This window comes from Thrips palmi, unplaced genomic scaffold (genome assembly GCF_012932325.1).
Source record: "Thrips palmi isolate BJ-2018 unplaced genomic scaffold, TpBJ-2018v1 HiC_scaffold_12, whole genome shotgun sequence".
NCBI classification, from domain to species: Eukaryota; Metazoa; Arthropoda; class Insecta; order Thysanoptera; family Thripidae; genus Thrips; species Thrips palmi.
This window is the reverse complement of record NW_023144623.1, coordinates 11,256,996-11,275,947: the sequence shown is the minus strand read 5'-3', so window position 1 is coordinate 11,275,947 and position 18,952 is coordinate 11,256,996. Positions and strand designations below refer to the sequence as shown.

Here is an 18,952-nt window from a genome sequence, read left to right as displayed (position 1 = left end):
GTACTCACTTGCTCGGCGGTCGTCGCGTCTTGTCGTGGGAAAAGAGCGGCCCGTTTTTATTTCCGAAAGTCATTCGGCCCGGCGCTCACACACACACACACACACACACACACAGACACAGACACAGACACAGTACGCACACATCCTGCGGGGCGTCTTTACGGCGTGGTGGCAGTTCAGCGGGTCAAAGGTTTGGGAAGAGACGACCGAATCGGCAGCTCCTCTCGCCGGGGATCGAATTTTAGGACCCCTTTTCATTGGCTTCTCTGTCTCTCTCCAACACGACGCAGCCGCGCCATTCAAATCGCAATAATTATTTTTTTTCCGGCGAGTTGTTTTTGGCAGTGGCCCCGCCGGATGTTGACGCGATGGACACAGAGGCCGCCGCCGTGGCCGAGTCGGCCGAGCCGAGCCAGACCCCCAAAAATTTCGATTTGATTCCGTTTATTTGCTTTCGCGCCGCCACCGCCCTGCGGTCGGTCTGGTCTGTGTGTGTGTGTGTGTGTGTGTGTGAGAGAGAGAGAGAGAGAGAGAGAGAGAGAGAGGGAGGGAGGGAGAGAGAGAGAGAGAGCCGCGCCGTTTATATTTTTCTTCCTGTATCTCTATCCGCACACTGTAAGTGTGTGCGTGTGTGTGTGTGCTTTCGCCGCAGTAGGCACACGGTACAGCCAAGCATCCTGCCGTCCGCCCAGAAAATGATAACGGAATGAAAACTTGGGGGATTTTTCTTTGGTTGAAGAGTGTAATAAATTTGGTGTTTTTTGGCTAACGTCTGTTGTTTTTTTTTTGTCTCCAGGCGGCGGTGTCCGATGGAGGGGCTCGCGCGATGAGAGGCCCCGTGCGCGCCCCGCGCCCCCCACCCCCGCCACGGCTCGCCCCGCTCGCCGCGCTGCTGGCCCTGCTGGCCCTGCCCTTCCTCATCGCCTGGGCCGACGCCTTCGACACCTGTGAGTACATTTCCCTCCAAAAACAACAAAAACAACAACAACAACGTCGGCTCGGCTGCGGCGATTAGTCGTGCAAATCAAGTGCAGTTAAGGCCAAGGTCCGAGCGGATGCAAATGCATGGTGCTGGCTGGACGGCGCCTGTCTCTCTCCCACACACACGGAAACGTGGGGGTGCGAGGGAGACAGCGCGACACAGCGCTGTTCGGAGCGGGACTGCAGGTGGGTGACTTTCCCAGGGGCTGCGCGATGAATATGGACTCGTGATATGGTGAACAGTGCCGGGGCTTTTCGGCTGTGCCCAGCGAACCGAGGGGCCCGCTCCAAATGTTCGAGGCTAGACTGAATTCCGGAAATGTTTTCCGGAAAAGGGGCGGACGTAGGTAAGCAGGCTCGGACTGGCCCCCAAAAGGCCCCAGCGGATAAGATCGCAAAAGGCCCCCGATCATCATTATGTTTTTACCCTTCATGACCAACTTTGTGAGGCTACCGCTCCCAAACTAGTTGCGGTCAATAACCTTCCCGATACAGGGCATGAAAAGAGTAGGGTCTTAAGAATACTAGGGCGTCGAGGGAAGCCTTTTACGGCTATTAGATTGGACACAGTGGCCGCCCAAAGTCAGCAAAATCAGCAAATTTCCGAGATTCGACCACCTTTTGACCAACTTAGTCGGAAAGTCGTTGCGGTCAAAGCCAAAATCGTTGTGGTCAACGTCTTCCCGATACAGGGCATGAAAGAGTAGGGTCTTAAGAATACTAGGACGTCGAGGGAGGCCTTTTACGGCGACTAGATTGGACACAGTGGCCATCCAAAGTCAGCAAAATCAGCAAATTTCCGAGATTCAACCACTTTTTGACCAACTTAGTCGGAAAATCGTTGCGGTCAAAGCCAAAATCGTTGTGGTCAACGTCTTCCCGATACAGGGCATGAAAGAGTAGGGTCTTAAGAATACTAGGACGTCGAGGGAGGCCTTTTACGGCGACTAGATTGGACACAGTGACCATCCAAAGTCAGCAAAATCAGCAAATTTCCGAGATTCAACCACTTTTTGACCAACTTAGTCGGAAAATCGTTGCGGTCAAAGCCAAAATCGTTGTGCTCAACGTCTTCCCGATGCAGGGCATGAAAGAGTAGGGTCTTAAGAATACTAGGGCGTCGAGGGAGGCCGTTGACCGCAATTAGATCGGACGCAGTGGCCGCCCAAAATCAGCGAAAACGGCTACTTTCGTCCTATATATACTAGGACTCTTTGACCAACTTTGTGACGTTACTGGTCCCAAACCCGAAAGGCCCCGGCAGATTTTTCTGCCTGTCTGCCCTGGCCAGTCCAAGCCTGTAGGTAAGCGAAGGGCTCTTTCTGCGGTACCTGTGTCGTCTGCTCTGTCGTCTGCTTCTTCACGTGGATGTCGTTATACGGGGCCTGCAGCGCACGGGGCGCGGTCTGCGGCAGCGACAGGCAGACAGACCGACGGGCGGGCGGACGGACGGACTGGCAGCCACACACACAAAGCCGAGCTAAACTTTTAATTATGTCCCCGACGTGAATCCAATGGGGTAGCAGCGCACTTGCCTGCCGTCTGCGGTGTTTTGTTGACCTCTGAATGAAAACTCCATTCGGGGCATTTCGTCGCTCTTTCAGGACCGACGACGACGACGTCGGTCGTGTAGGGGCGGGCCCGGCGACGGGGGTTTACACACACAGCGGAAAAGCGCGCGAAAGGTTTGAATATACGAGATCTTTTTGCATTCCCGAGCCCACTAATGAGGATCTGGGCGCACAATGCGAAAAGGGGGAGGGGGAGGGAGGGGGGCTCCAAAGACTCCGGGGGGCGCCTGCTGCGAGTGGGAAGAAAAAAGGGGAAAAAAGGCGAGGGGCTCAAATTTATCTTCAATTACAGGGAGAAAAGATCCCGCCGCGACCGTTTCGGCATGCTGCGCGTGTGCTGGGAGCGAGAGAGAGGGAGAGACAGAGAGAGGCAGTGGGGGTGAGATCATATTTCGCGGTGCATTTTAAATTGAAGCAAGTGGAAGAATTACAAGTAGAAGGTTAGGGCCTCGGGGGCTAGGGCGTTACAACCGCGTTGGCACGGAACCGCTGTTAAGGCTGTCGGGGCGATGGTCTCTCTCTCTCGCTTATTTTTTTTCAGTCCTCTTTCTCTCTCTCTGTCTCCCCCCTCGGCCGCTACTACTTGTGTTGCGTTAAGGTGACAGCGTTGGCCGTCGCGTTTCGCTCATGTACTCTTTTCATTAAGTGCGCGGCGGCAGAGGTGCGAAGGGGGGAGTAGAAAGGAGGAAGAGAGAGGGCAGCGCCGGCAGCGAGGTGGCACACTGCTCCCCGGAAGTGAGCCGGGCCTGATCGCTCCATAAAGCAAGACACCTCGATTGAGCACGCGGGGAAAGGGAGGGAGGGGGGCTATTACGGTGTGGGGCCGCGTACTTCTTGAATACTCCGGGGACGCGTCGTCGTCGTCGTCCACGCCGCGCTCGCCGCGCAAACTTTGTCGATTTACTTGCCACGAATTTGAATCATTCCGCCTCCTTAAGTAACCCTGGAGGGCTTGCGCTGCGCGCCGAGCGGCTGGCGAGCGCTGAGGGTGGTGGCGGACCAGACCAGGTTGTTGCTGGCCGAGGCCGAGTACCCCGTCGTCCTCCTCCTGGTGGCCGTGCTCGTCCCTGGAGGTGCGGCGCGCGGATTACGTATGCAGCGCCGCTTCCCCCGGCACTCCACGGAAGCCGACACCGCCACCGCGTCTCGGGGGGAGCGAGGCGGGGCGGGCTGCCTTTTGCTTCGACATGCACGATTGACACGGCAAAGTTTCGGGCCTTCCGCGAGCCGCGATCCGCAGATTACAAGGGGACCGCTTGGAGCGCCATCGAGAGCTCGGGTCGAGAGCTCGGATCGAGAGCTCGAAGCGCGCGGAACTCGAAGGGCGGACAGGGACACGCAGCCCCCACGTTTTTGCAAATTGGATCTCGGGCAATAGCGGTGCATCGGGGCTCCCCTGTGCCCTTCATCCCGTTTGCCCGCTTGATGCAAGTGTGTGCGTCGGTGTGTGTGCGTCGGTGTGTGTGCGTGCGTTACAGTAATGCAGTCTGCGACTGACTTGGTGCCTACACTGCACGCGACAGCAGCGAGCCGCACAGCAGTGTCGCGCGGGTCATTAACATCCCCTCTGTGTTCGGCACAATTGCCGCATTGATGAACATCGCCGCCCCCCTCCTGCAGTGCCCTCTGGTGCTCGGCCGGCCCCACTATAAATGTCCGGCCGGTCGTGCAGCGTCACCTCCTTGAACCGCTCTGTCTCTCTCGCACCCCCTAGGCACGCTGCGCGAGTGCGAGAGAGACGGACAGAGTGATGTTGCAAACCTTGAAACCGCGTGGTCGTCCGCGTCGTACTGCCGGCCAGACGGTCCACTGTAAACAAAAACTGTCGCGAGCCTATGAGAGCAGCACACCGTGACGCACTGTGAAAAAAGCAATGTAAAAATTTTTTAAACGCTACACGACGCTTAACGGCGTCCCCACCCCAGCCCGCCCCTATGTGTAGCACAGTGAGGCTTCCGGCCTGGACACGGCCATGGAGGGCTGGAGCCCGGCCGGGCCGGGGCCCCCGAGGAAATTAAGAGCAACGACACTGTCGGCACCCATCATTGGCCCGGCCGCGGACAACTTTTGTCTCGGCGTTTTGTTTTGAAACGGACAGTCGGACAGACAGACAGACAGACAACACACACTGTGCGCCCTCCCCTCGGCAGACGCTCCGCCTCGCGCTCCGCCCCCCATCCAAGTTTCATCCCCGGATGCCCAAGTTGCGATAGTAATTATTTAAAGCCCGCGCGTCATCTGCCGGCGGCGTCTGCTCGCGTCGTCTGCTGGTGTCGCCGGCACATGTTTTGCCGTGTGTACGTGCACTGTACGTACGGTGTACGTACGGTGTACGGCATGGCGCTGTCTGTCAGCCACACCGACGCATGAATGAACGATTACGGTGCACGTGTGTGCGTGTGTGTGTGTGTGTGTGTGTGTGTGTGTGTGTGTGTGTGTGTGTGTGTCAAGCCATTCCCACCACTGCTAAATTCTACCGTCGTTTTCCTACCCCGCTGGTTTTCGGTCCACCTGGTTCGGCGCGGCTTTTGGAGAGTTCTGGTCTGATTGGCAGTGCCGAACCGCCGAACCGGGTTCTCCAAGAGTCCCATTCAAACTGGCGCGCAGCGCTAGCAGTGGCGCGCCACTTGCAGGAAAGTTTGGCGCTCGGTCATCCCGCCACTGGGATTATTCCCCGAGTTTCTGCCACAAGAGTACAGCTGTTCCTCTAAGCAAATAACTCCCTCTTTTCTTACTCCGTCTTCTGTCCTTGTTTTCTTTCCGTCGTGTCTCAAGTTGAATATTTATGTCCATTGTCCCTCTTTCTCTCTTTTTTTCTCTCGCTCTCTCGCTCGCTTCTCGCTCCGGGAAATATTGCCGCAAGGACGTAATGACAGGAGTTTGAAAAGTTTGGCTGCGATTCGCGCGGATTAGGAAAGGTATGAAGGGATTGGCCTGGCCGTCTCTCTCGCACTCGCGGGCCGCCCCGCAGGCCACGGCTCAGAGAGAGAGAGAGGCTGTGAGCCAATTAGGCACTGCCGGGAAGCAAAGGTTTTCGCGGCCAAACTTTTGCCAATATCAGTTCAAAAATGCGCTCCGCCAAGAAAACCGCCCGGCCGCTTGGGCTGCAGGTTGGCCGAGTGAAATGGTTCCTGTGCCGTTTGTTGCGGCCGCGCCATTTTGTTGTTGTTTTTGTTGTTTTTGTTTTTCGTCCCCCGCCTGTGACTGCAGCATGAAATGTGTGCGCTGTCGCTGCGGCGATGTGGATGCAGAGTTTCGCCAAAGGGCCCTCGAAGAGGCGCCCTTGTTTATGGCGAGTTTGTCAAGTCCAGAATCCCGCCCGCCGACCGTTTGCCTGCATAATTTCCAACAGTGGCGCGCGTGTGTGGGTGTTGTTGCTGTTTCCGCGCCTTTTATTTTTGTTTGACCGCTTTCTTTCTCTGTTCTATTTATTTTCGGTTGAAAATTTTTGTGATATGGACCTCGCTGTACCACACGTGTTTCAACACTCGTTGAAATTCAATTCTGTCGTGCCTAGACGAGCACGCGTTGTAGGCGAGAGTCGGTGCCACTTTCGCCAAACTGTCTGTCATTTGCAGTCCAGAGAGAAAGAGAGAGAGAGAGAGAGAGAGACAGAGGCAGGCAGAGAGACCGAGAGCGGTGTAGAAAAAGAAACTACAAGGAAACAAAGAGGTAGTAACACCTGTAGGGCGGGCCGTGTCTCTCTTTTGTAATCTCGCATAAAGAGGAAGGGTTTACAGTGCCGCCGGCTCATCTGCAGTAATGGCGGGATAATTACACACCGAATTATGGCGTCGTTCAGCGTCTTCCGCCTCCCACTTTGCTAAGCTCTCTCTCTCTCTCTCTCTCTCTCTCTCTCTCTCTCTCTCTCTCTCTCTCTCTCTCTCTCACCCGACCGTCTTCTGCTGCCAGTCGTACGACTCGCGAACCCCATCTCTCCCTCGTTCCTTACTTTTTGTCCCCCCCCCCCCCCCCGTTGTCACACTCTGTGCAGTCCGAGGTGCTCCCCCCCCTTTCCCCCCTGCCGGGTCCACTGCTCCCTTTACTTCCGTTTCCTCCTCACTTGCCGCGCGCTCCCGTCATTTCTATCGCGCCATCTTTTAATTTCCTGTCCGGGGAAAGCGACGAAAAAGGCGAACCAAGCCATTGGCAACAGAGCGGCATTGTAAGGTCAATCACAAACACACCGCGCGCTACTGCTGCTTCTTCTTTTTCTTCTTCTTCTTCTTCGCCTTCTTAGTGTTGTTGTCGCCGTCCTTTCTGCCTGTAGCCCCTGCCAAGAGCGAGGTAGGCCACCCGATCACACCGGCAAGCCTAACACACTTTATTTTTAGACCGATATTATATACACGCCGCGTGTCCCCAATGCCGCTTTTTGTTATTGAGACGCGGCGTGTACATAATAATTACGCGGGTAAAGGACACGCCGCGTAGCTCTAACTGAAAAAAAAATTATTGACACGCCGGAAAAGCGTTCTGACCCGATCGGACCGGCTTTTCCGGGGTTTTTCCGGCGTATCAATAATAATTTGTAGCTTTATGTTGACGCGGCGTGTCCCTAATGGTGTATTTTCTTATTGACACGCTTCAAACTCGTTTCGGCGTGCCTTTAATATTTTTCCAAGTTAGGTGCACGCGGCGTATCTCCAATGCTGTGTTTGCTTATTTAAACACCGAATGGAAAAATGTGTTTCTAGCGAGGAACCCGTCCCGCCAGGCTGGCATGGTAGGTGGGTGGTACCGCACCCGCATGCTAAGTTTTTGTCCCCGGTTCGAATCCCGCAGAGTGCGGCGTGCAAATAATATTTTCCCCCTTTGTTTGCACGCCGTGTGCGAATAATAAATCTAGCAGTTAAAGACACGCGGCGTGAACGCAACGGTACAATTTCTTATAGAGACGCCTCAAACTCTTTCTGGCGTGTACATAATACTTTTAGCCCCAATTTCCACGCGGCGTGTCTATAAGGCACTAAATCGTTGTTTACACGCTTGGTCAGTACAAAGTGCTGCAAACTTGCAACCCGACCGGCCAGGAAGGCGTCGTGGGCCGGTGGCACCGCACCTACACACTAAGTTTTTGTCCCCGGTTCGAATCCCGTCAAATGCGGCGTGCAAATAATGTTTTCTCCCTTTGTTTGCACGCCGTGTGAGAATAATAAATTTAGCAGTTAGAAACACGCGGCGTGGACGCAACATAAGGTTTTCTTATTTACACGCTTCGAAACACGCGCTAAGTCCTCAAGCACGGCGAACAGAGCTCTGGGATGGCTGGTGTCTGTTAGGACCACGACGGTGTCATCCACGAGGAAAAACTTAGGTGGTAGGCACCCTCCCCTTGGTGGTGAATCATTTGGACTGCCCTGGGAGACCTAACTTGGCCAACGGCGTAGGCGACTCCGGATCCGGACCCCCGGAGCCCGGGCCCCCGGATCCGAACCCTCGGATCCGGACCCCCGGATCCGAACCCTCGGATCCGGACCCCCGGATCCGGCCCTCCGGATCCGAGGGTCTTGATCCGAGGGCCCGGATCCGGGGGTCCGGATCCGGGGTTACAGATCCGAGGGTCCGGATTCGGGGGTCCGGATCCGAGGGTTTGGATCCGGGGGCCCGGATCCGGGGGTCCGGATCCGGGGGCCCGGATCCGGGGGTCCGGATCCGAGACTCCGGATCCGGACCCCTTGAGCCCGGGCCCCCGGATCCGAACCCTCGGATCCGGACCCCCGGATCCGGCCCCTCCGATCCGGACCCCCGGATCCGGACCACCGGATCCGGAACTCCAGGTCCGGACCCCCGGACCCCGGGCCCCCGGATCCGAACCCTCGGATCCGGACCCCCGGATCCGGCCCCTCGGATCCGGGCCCCGGATCCGAACCCTCGGATCCGGACCCCCGGATCCGGCCCTCCGGATCCGAGGGTCTGGATCCGAGGGCCCGGATCCGGGGGTCCGGATCCGGAGATCCAGATCCGGTGGTCCGGATCCGGGGGTCCAGATCCGAGACTCCGGATCCGGACCCCTTGACCCCGGGCCCCCGGATCCGAACCCTCGGATCCGGACCCCCGGATCCGGCCCCTCGGATCCGGGCCCCGGATCCGAACCCTCGGATCCGGACCCCCGGATCCGGCCCTCCGGATCCGAGGGTCTGGATCCGGGGGTCCGGATCCGGAGATCCAGATCCGGTGGTCCGGATCCAAGGGTCCGGATCCGAGACTCCGGATCCGGACCCCTTGACCCCGGGCCCCCGGATCCGAAACCTCGGATCCGGACCCCCGGATCCGGCCCCTCCGATCCGGACCCGCGGATCCGGACCACCGGATCCAGAACTCCAGGTCCGGACCCCCGGACCCCGGGCCCCCGGATCCGAACCCTCGGATCCGGACCCCCGGATCCGGCCCCTCGGATCCGGACCCCGGATCCAGCCCTCCGGATCCGAGGGTCTGGATCCGAGGGCCCGGATCCGGGGGTCCGGATCCGGAGATCCAGATCCGGTGGTCCGGATCCGGGGGTCCAGATCCGAGACTCCGGATCCGGACCCCTTGACCCCGGGCCCCCGGATCCGAACCCTCGGATCCGGACCCCCGGATCCGAACCCTCGGATCCGGACCCCCGGATCCGGCCCTCCGGATCCGAGGGTCTGGATCCGAGGGCCCGGATCCGGGGGTCCGGATCCGGAGATCCAGATCCGGTGGTCCGGATTCGGGGGTCCGGATCCGAGACTCCGGATCCGGACCCCTTGACCCCGGGCCCCCGGATCCGATCCCTCGGATCCGGACCCCCGGATCCGGCCCCTCGGATCTGGAACCCTTGATCCAGACCCCCGGATCCGGACCCTCGGATCCGGTGGCCCGGATCCGGCGGTCCGGATCCGGGTCTTCGGATCCGGGGGTCCGGATCCGAGGGCCCGGATCCGGGGGTCCGGATCCAAGGGCCCGGATCCGGAGGTCCGGATCCGGAGGTCCGGGGATCCGGATCTAGGGGTCCGGACCCCCCGGATCCGGACCACCGGATCTGGATCTCCGGATCCGGACCACCGGATCCGGAACTCCGGACTCCCGGATCCGTACCTCCGGATCCGGACCCCGGATCCAGACTCCGGATCCGAACCCTCGGATCCAGATTCCCGGATCCGGAGTCTCGGATCCGGCCCCGCGGATCTGGAACCCCGGATCCGAACTCTCGGATACGGACCCCCGGACCCCCGGATCCGGCCCCTTGGACCCCGGGGCCCCGGGTCCGTGGGTCCGGATCCGGGGTTCCAGATCCGAAGGGCTGAATCCGGTGGTCCGGATCCGAGGGTTCGGATCCGGGGGCCCGGGCTCCGGGGGTCCGGATCTGGAGTTCCGGATCCGGTGGTCCGGATCCGGGGGGTCCGGACCCCTAGATCCGGATCCCCGGACCTCCGGATCCGGACCTCCGGATCCGGGCCCTTGGATCCGGACCCCCGGATCCGGGCCCTCGGATCCGGACCCCCGGATCCGAAGACCCGGATCCGGACCGCCGGATCCGGGCCACCGGATCCGAGGGTCCGGATCCGGGGGTCTGGATCAAGGGTTCCAGATCCGAGGGGCCGGATCCGGGGGTCCGGATCCGAGGGATCGGATCCGGGGGCCCGGGGTCAAGGGGTCCGGATCCGGAGTCTCGGATCCGGACGCCCCGGATCCGAACCCTCGGATCCGGACACCCGGACCCCGGATCCGGCCCCTCGGATCTGGAACCCCGGATCCGGACCTCCGGATCCGGACCTCCGGACTCCCGGATCCGTACCTCCGGATCCGGACCCCGGATCCAGACCCCCGGATCCGAACCCTCGGATCTAGACCCCCGGATCCGGAGTCTCGGATCCGGACACCCGGACCCCCGGATCCGGCCCCTCGGATCTGGAACCCCGGATCCGGACCTCCGGATCCGGACCTCCGGACTCCCGGATCCGTACCTCCGGATCCGGACCCCGGATTCAGACCCCCGGATCCGAACCCTCGGATCTAGACCCCCGGATCCGGAGTCTCGGATCCGGCCCCGCGGATCTGGAACCCCGGATCCGAACTCTCGGATACGGACCCCCGGACCCCCGGATCCGGCCCCTTGGACCCCGGGGCCCCGGGTCCGTGGGTCCGGATCCGGGGTTCTAGATCCGAAGGGCCGAATCCGGGGGTCCGGATCCGAGGGTTCAGATCCGGGGGCCCGGGCTCCGGGGTCCGGATCTGGAGTTCCGGATCCGGTGGTCCGGATCCGGGGGGTCCGGACCCCTAGATCCGGATCCCCGGACCTCCGGATCCGGACCCCCGGATCCGGGCCCTCGGATCCGGACCCCCGGATCCGGGCCCTCGGATCCGGACCCCCGGATCCGGAGACCCGGATCCGGACCGCCGGATCCGGGCCACCGGATCCGGATCCGAAAGTCCGGATCCGGGGGTCCGGATCCGGGTCTCCGGATCCGGGGGTCCGGATCCGAGGGCCCGGATCCGGGGGTCCGGATCCGAGGGCCCGGATCCGGGGGTCCGGATCCGAGGGCCCGGATCCGGGGGTCCGGATCGGGAGGTCCGGGGATCCGGATCTAGGACGGTGTCATCCACGAGGAAACACTTAGGTGGTAGGCACCCTCCCCTTGGTGGTGAATCATTTGGACTGCCCTGGGAGACCTAACTTGGCCAACGGCGTAGGCGACTCCGGATCCGGACCCCCGGAGCCCGGGCCCCCGGATCCGAACCCTCGGATCCGGACCCCCGGATCCGGGCCCTCGGATCCGGACCCCCGGATCCGGAGACCCGGATCTGGACCGCCGGATCCGGGCCACCGGATCCGGATCCGAGGGTCCGGATCCGGGGGTCCGGATTCAGGGTTCGGATCCGGAGTCTGGATCCGGGGTCCGGATCCGGAGGTACGGATCCGGGAGTCCGGAGGTCCGGATCCGGAGGTCCGGATCCGGGGTTCCAGATCCGAGGGGCCGGATCCGGGGGTCCGGGTGTCCGGATCCGAGGGTTCGGATCCGGGGGGTCCGGATCCGAGGGCCCGGATCCGGGGGTCCGGATCCGGAGGTCCGGGGATCCGGGGGTCCGGATCCGGAGGTCCGGGGATCCGGATCTAGGGGTCCGGACCCCCGGATCCGGACCACCGGATCCGGAACTCCGGATCCGGACCCCCGGATCCGGACCCCGGACCCCGAGGCCCCGGGTCCGTGGGTCCGGATCCGGGGTTCCAGATCCGAGGGGCCGGATCCGGGGGTCCGGATCCGAGGGTTCGGATCCGGGGGCCCGGGGTCCAGGGGTCCGGATCCGGAGGTCCGGATCCGGAGTTCCGGATCCGGTGGTCCGGATCCGGGGGTCCGGACCCCTAGATCAGGATCCCCGTACCTCCGGATCCGGACCCCCGGAACCGGGCCCTCGGATCCGGACCCCGGATCCGGGCCCCCGGATCCGAGCCCTCGGATCCGGACCCCCGACTCCGGCCCCTCGGATCTGTAACCCCGGATCCGGACCCCCCGACCCGGACCCTCGGATCCGGATCCGGTGGTCCGGATCCGGGGGTCCGGATCCGAGTCTCCGGATCCGAGGGTCCGGATCCGAGGGCCCGGATCCGGGGCGGTCCGGATCCGGAGATCTGGATCCGGGGGTCCGGATCCGAGACTCCGGATCCGGACCCCTTGACCCCGGGCCCCCGGATCCGAACCCACGGATCCGGGGGTCCGGATCCGGGGTTCCAGATCCGAGGGGCCGGATCCGGGGGTCCGGATCCGAGGGTTCGGATCCGAGGGCCCGGGGTTCGGGGGTCCGGATCCGGAGTTCCGGATCCGGTGGTCCGGATCCGGAGTTCCGGATCCGGTGGTCCGGATCCGGAGTTCCGGATCCGGTGGTCCGGATCCGGAGTTCCGGATCCGGTGGTCCGGATCCGGGGGTCTGGACCCCTAGATCCGGATCCCCGGACCTCCGGATCCGGACCCTCGGATCCGGGCCCTCGGATCCGGACCCCCCGGATCCGAACCCTCGGATCCGGACACCCGGACTCCCGGATCCGGCCCCTCGGATCGGGAACCGCGGATCCGGACCTCCGGATCCGGACGCCCGGACTCCCGGATCCGGACCTCCGGATCTGGACCCCGGATCCAGACCCCCGGATCCGAACCCTCGGATCCAGACCCCCGGATCCGGAGTCTCGGATCCGGCCCCGCGGATCTGGAACCCCGGATCCGAACTCTCGGATACGGACCCCCGGACCCCCGGATCCGGCCCCTTGGACCCCGGGGCCCCGGGTCCGTGGGTCCGGATCCGGGGTTCCAGATCCGAAGGGCCGGATCCGGGGGTCCGGATCCGAGGGTTTGGATCCGGGGGCCCGGGCTCCGGGGGTCCGGATCCGGAGTCGCCTACGCCGTTGGCCAAGTTAGGTCTCCCAGGGCAGTCCAAATGATTCACCACCAAGGGGAGGGTGCCTACCACCTAAGTTTTTCCTCGTGGATGACACCGTCGTGGTCCTAACAGACACCAGCCATCCCAGAGCTCTGTTCGCCGTGCTTGAGGACTTAGCGCGTGTTTCGAAGCGTGTAAATAAGAAAACCTTATGTTGCGTCCACGCCGCGTGTTTCTAACTGCTAAATTTATTATTCTCACACGGCGTGCAAACAAAGGGAGAAAACCTTATTTGCACGCCGCATTTGACGGGATTCGAACCGGGGACAAAAACTTAGCATGTAGGTGCGGTGCTACCGGCCCACGACGCCTTCCTGGCCGGTCGGGTTGCAAGTTTGCAGCACTTTGTACTGACCAAGCGTGTAAACAACGATTTAGTGCCTTATAGACACGCCGCGTGGAAATTGGGGCTAAAAGTATTATGTACACGCCAGAAAGAGTTTGAGGCGTCTCTATAAGAAATTGTACCGTTGCGTTCACGCCGCGTGTCTTTAACTGCTAGATTTATTATTCGCACACGGCGTGCAAACAAAGGGGGAAAATATTATTTGCACGCCGCACTCTGCGGGATTCGAACCGGGGACAAAAACTTAGCATGCGGGTGCGGTACCACCCACCCACCATGCCAGCCTGGCGGGACGGGTTCCTCGCTAGAAACACATTTTTCCATTCGGTGTTTAAATAAGCAAACACAGCATTGGAGATACGCCGCGTGCACCTAACTTGGAAAAATATTAAAGGCACGCCGAAACGAGTTTGAAGCGTGTCAATAAGAAAATACACCATTAGGGACACGCCGCGTCAACATAAAGCTACAAATTATTATTGATACGCCGGAAAAGCTTTTCCGGCGTGCTAATAAGAAAACTAGACATTGCAGACACGCCGCGTGAAAATAACGCCATTTATTATTATATACACACCAGCGGTTTTCCGGTGTGCATATAACTGTCTTTTTTCTTATAGAAACGCGGCGTGTCTATAATCACTCCGTTATTTTTATTTTCGTTTTTGTTTTTTGGAGAGGATAGCAGAGTCGGGTTGTTTCTCGGACACATCGATTTGGGGCGAGCGCGCACCGGGCCGCACCGGGCCGCACCGGGCCGCACCGGGCCCCGGCAGCAGCGCGCTTTGGTCCTGACAGGACACAGGGGCCCGACGACGTTGCTTCTCTGCGATGCTCTGCGATATCGGCTGTCAGCGGACTCGCATGTAACGGGGAAACGGGTAACCCTCGGGATATAACCCCAGCCCGTCCAGCCCGTCCGGCGCTGGGATTCCCCTCCCCCCCTTTCCCCCTTCCCCCTTTCTCTGCCTCGTGGACCAACCGAAACGCCGCGCGCGCTCCGACCTATTTTCCGCTGTGCTCGCCGTCAGAGGGCGCTCATCTGGCCGCGCGATATGCCTCTCTCTCTCTCTCTCTCTCTCTCTCTCTCTCTCTCACACACACACACACACACACACACACACACACACACAGCGGCGGCGGCGGCGCACAATGCGGCCGAATCACGACAAAAGTGATGCTAATTGACACAATTATTTACGGTTGGGCCGCCGAAAGTCGCTGCGGCAGCACATTGCGGCCTAGACTGCATCACTCGGTGTGTGTGTGTGTGTGTGTGTGTGTGTGTGTGTGTGTGTGTGTGTGTGTGTGTGTGTGTGTGTGTGTGTGTGACGGACGTGGCGGTGCCATTTCCAGGCTGCCCATTGGCTGGCCCGCTCTGGCCGCTCTGGCCGCTCTGCCAACACGGTGCGGCTAGATTGAATTATCCGACGCCGTTGGGAAATGCCGCGGTGTGCGGTCCGCGTTGTGTGTGTGCTGTGCGCGAATGCCGCGCGCCGTCCCCTTTTTTGTTGCTTTTTGTTGCTGACGTTGTTCCCCTCTCTCTCTGTTCCAGCGCAATGCATCGCGCCGCTGGGCATGCAGTCCGGCGCCATCCCGGACCACGACCTGTCGGCTAGCTCCTCGTACGAGAGCGGCAACGTGGGGCCGCAGCATGGACGGTGAGTTGTTTAACATTTAACTCGATTCCTTATTTAGCGGTCCGCTTCGCTGCGAGGCGCCCCAGCGACCGGTGAACTTTTTTATTATTGACAACGCTGGAGATGAGGGGCTGGCTGGAGCCTCTGGAGCGATCAAGGGCGAGCCTCGGTGGAGCCTTGGTGGAGCAATCGCCGGGACTTCCTCGCCTGATTATGCGAGGCTGGAGGAGCCGCGCTGGAGTCAAGTCCCCCTTCCGCCCGGTGGCGGCCCGTCGCACAGTGGGCCAGAAGACCGGTGGAGGCGGACGAAACTCTAGACGCGTTTTGAGCTCCAGAGTCACTAACCAGGACTCGAACCGAACGTGTGACCCCACCAATGGATTGCTCTCCGAACGAGGAATCCATTGGTGGGGTCACACGTTCGGTTCGAGGCCTGGTTAGCGACTCTGGAGCTCAAAACGCGTCTCGAGTTTTGGCCGCCTCCACCGGTCTTCTGGCCCACTGTGCGACGGCGGCCCGACGGCCTGACCGCTGTTTACACCCCCCACGTGTCCCGGCCTGATTTCTTCTCATCCCCTGAGAAGCTCCCGCTCCCCCTCGCTCGTCGGCCCGCTCCGTCTCCCTCGCACCCCCGCGGGACGGCGCCGCGGGTGCGAGAGAGAGAGAGACACTGTAGCCGCTGACTCGCGGCGTAATCATCAATTTCCCGGAATAATCTCGATCACTAAGTCCGCCAGTCCGCCTCGCCCGGCCTAGCCCCGCCGAGGCGCTTCCCCTTGATTAACCGCCGCAGTTTAATGGCACAGTAGTTCTCAGCGCCGGGTTTGCCCGCGGAAACCGGGTTCTCTCGCTGAAACCAGGTTTTCGCGCGCTCCAAAGTGGGTAGAGTTTTCGGCATCGCATTTTCTTAACTGAGTTTTTGCCAAGTCAGAAAATTGGGTTTTTAGCACCTGGACGCACACGGTTTCGCCTTCTTAGACAAAATCGGGTTTCGAGCGTATTTTTTCTGCAACCTCTGTGGGTGGATTTGCGTGGCGATTGAATCACGCCGCGACACTGTTTGCGATATCGTTTACAGCCCCGGCTGGCTGGCTGGCTGGCTGGCTGGCTGGCTGCGGGGTGGCGATAATGAGCCTGGGCAATCAGGGTGCCTGCCGGGCCTGCCGGGCCTGCCGGGGATGAAGATGAGGGTGCTGACCAGGACAGGCGGTAGTTAGTGTCCGAGCCTGAGCGCTTCCCGCCCCGCCCCGCCCCGCCCCGCCCCGCCCCGCCGGGTACTTACCCTCCCTCGCCGGCACGCCCTGATCAGGTCGCCTGCTCCGGAATGGACGGGCATCGCCCCTCGTCGCTCAGTCCTCGCCCCGTCTCTCTCGCACCCACTGGCACGAGAGAGAGAGGGAGAGAGAGAGAGAGAGAGAGAGAGAGAGAGAGAGAGAGAGAGAGAGAGAGAGAGAGAGAGAGAGAGAGAGAGAGAGAGAGAGAGAGAGAGAGACAGAGAACCACCTGCCGCGAGTCCCATCCCCTGCTGCTACTTTCGGCCGTAAAAATTGGCCGTATCCATCGTGTCCACTGGGCAGAAAACATGTGCATTGAAAATAGAAAAGAGACATTATGCAGCGTAGCGACTATCGCCGGCTATCCAGCATCGCCCCTCGGCCATAACGCCGGCACCGCAAATCGGCCGCCTCTTCCTGTTCCCGCCCCTCCCCCTCCCCTCCCCCTCCCTGTCCGCCCCTGCCCTTCTTTTCAACGTCCTCCTCCCCCGCGCTCTGCGCTCTGCACCCCAACGGGGCGCAAACACTTTGTTGGAGCCGTCGGGGATCCTCTCCTAAGCACCCCGTCGGTGTGTGTGTGTGTGTGGCCTGGCTGCGTTGCCTACCTTCCAGGCGCCTTTGACGCGCCCCTGGCAGGGCTGGCAGGCAAAAGGCAGAAAGCTATTTATTGACTGTCGGCGGGGAAAGTGCCGCATTGAATCTGACGCTCCGTCGCCGCGTCGTCTGCTCCGACGGCGCCTTGTCTGTCTAGCTTTCGGCCTGGCCGCTGCTGCGTGCGCTTCTAGTTCTTGCTTCCCTCAGTGTTTGCCGTTTCTTCCTTGACGCTGGGGAAGCTCGCCTGGTCGCAGAGATGCTGCTGCTTCGGTATGCACCTGTCTGCACCCCTCGTCTGCGCGCGGCCTCGGGCGCTTCCTTCTCGCTGCGTCGCTCTGTCTCTCTCGCACTCGGGCGTCCCGCCGGGGTGCGAGAGAGACAGCCTACTGGCCACCCCCGTGAAGGCCACCCCCTGGCATTACATTTTCATTTCCACTTCCCGTCCATATTTCTTTGTTTCCCTCCTCCCGGCCCTGGGTCCGTGGGCCGGCCTCGGCGACTGGACTCGGCCGCGGGGCGTCATCGCTTGTATTTTTGGCAGTGGCGGGCCGCGCACCTGGTCGCGCACCTTAGGAGGCGGCTGCATCCCTTTCCACTCCGGCCAAATGGATATTTATGGTGGAGGGGGTAAATATAAGTTGAGGCCTGCCGGATGAGCGCGGGGGCTGTTTCTCTTTGGTTTTCCTGTTTTTCGCCGCGAGGCGGTGGCGGGGTGGGGCTTAGGGTGCACTTAGAGGTCGGCCGGGCCGGACGGCCGGCACATACGTCCATACTCCCTCAGGACTCTGCCGACTCATAAGTCTCCATCTGGCCGGCCTTGGCGGCGGCCCGGCAGGCCTTGCGAGGCTCGGCCTGTTTCTGGATTTCGCTCCGGATTGCGGCCGGAGTGCCACCGTCCCAGCGGACAGCCGGAAGCCATCGGCAGGCCGACGCCAGGCCGACGCCAGGCAGGCCCTCGTTCGATCTTTATTTTCCATTTTCTCCTCTTTTTCCCGTTTTCTTTTTTGGGGGGTGATTTTTCTTTTAACTCTGCGTTTTTTCTGTTGCTCTTTTTTTAGCAGATGATACCTTCACCACACTTGAAACGTACTTAAAAATACTGTACACATGAAGGTGTCAGCGTGCTTTTACTCTCGAGTCCAGAAACCAAGCGCGTATCCTAACAATATAATAGGGGCTGGCCGCCGGGGCGGGCTGGTGTGTCTGGCTGGCTGGCTGGCGGTGAGGCGCAGCCTGCGCGGACAATGGCACCCCCTACCCCCTCCTCGCGCGCGACGGCCCGCGCGCAACATTGACAATCCCTCTCCGCCTGCCACGTCTCAAAGGGTGGGTGACTCGGGCAGACCTCGGCTCTGCTCAGCTCGTGCCGGCTTCGGCGCCAGCTCGGCCTCGTTCGTTGAATGAGATTTTAAGAACTATCTTTGGAATGAGCCCATACTAATGAGCCCAGAAGAAAACCAAACGAGTATCATCTGCTTTCATTAACGTTCGTTGAATGAGATTTTTTTTTTTTGGTGCCGAGTCTTGAGGTTTGGTCGCGCCGCCTTTTTCAATAGAGCGGTCCGAACAATGACTCCTCCTCGGGATCCTTGAAAGAGGAATCTCTCCCGCCGCGTCGAGTCCGCGCCGCTGGTGGCGCTTAATGAGCGCACTCGGCCCAAATGGACCGGAAATTCCGTTTCAATTGTCGCGCGCTCGGCCGAGTCTGTCTCTCTCGCACCCGCGGCACTCACGGGCGCGAGAGAGACGGCAGAGAGCCACGTCAGCGCGCGGCCCGAGCTTATTCGCACTGACTAATCCATTTGGATCGCACTTCTCTTATAATTCGGCACCAATCAGGAGAGGAAACCACCGCCCCCTCCCTCTCGGCCCTCCGGCGTCGTGGGGCGCTTGGCGGAGGCTTGGCGGAGGCTTGGCCGAGGCGCGGGGGTTTCAGCGTAATCGGGCTGCTTTCGCCAACTTGCTATCTAGTGGCCCCGCTTGGCGGCGCGGCGCGGCGCCCGGCCAGTGGACATGATGGCAACTCGCAAACTTTGCTTTAACTTCTCGCACTAACTCCATCGGGCTGGCCGCCAGCCGAACGGACGGCTGTCGCGGCCCTCGCGGCCCTCGCCGAGCACAACAAGACCGTCGACTTGGCGGCCGCCA

At 60.9% G+C, this 18,952-nt stretch overlaps 1 protein-coding gene across 2 annotated transcripts in view; it reads left to right on the top strand.

Moving 5' to 3' along the window:
• LOC117640252 (discoidin domain-containing receptor 2-like) overlaps window positions 1–18,952 on the top strand; it is a 126,023-nt gene that overhangs the window by 72,916 nt on the left and 34,155 nt on the right. For both annotated transcript variants that reach the window (XM_034376589.1, XM_034376588.1), the window contains exons 3-4: window positions 797–947; window positions 14,852–14,957. In XM_034376589.1, coding sequence (XP_034232480.1) covers window positions 827–947; window positions 14,852–14,957 — 227 coding nt within the window. In that variant the 5' untranslated portion in view covers window positions 797–826. The remainder of the gene's footprint in view (window positions 1–796; window positions 948–14,851; window positions 14,958–18,952) is intronic.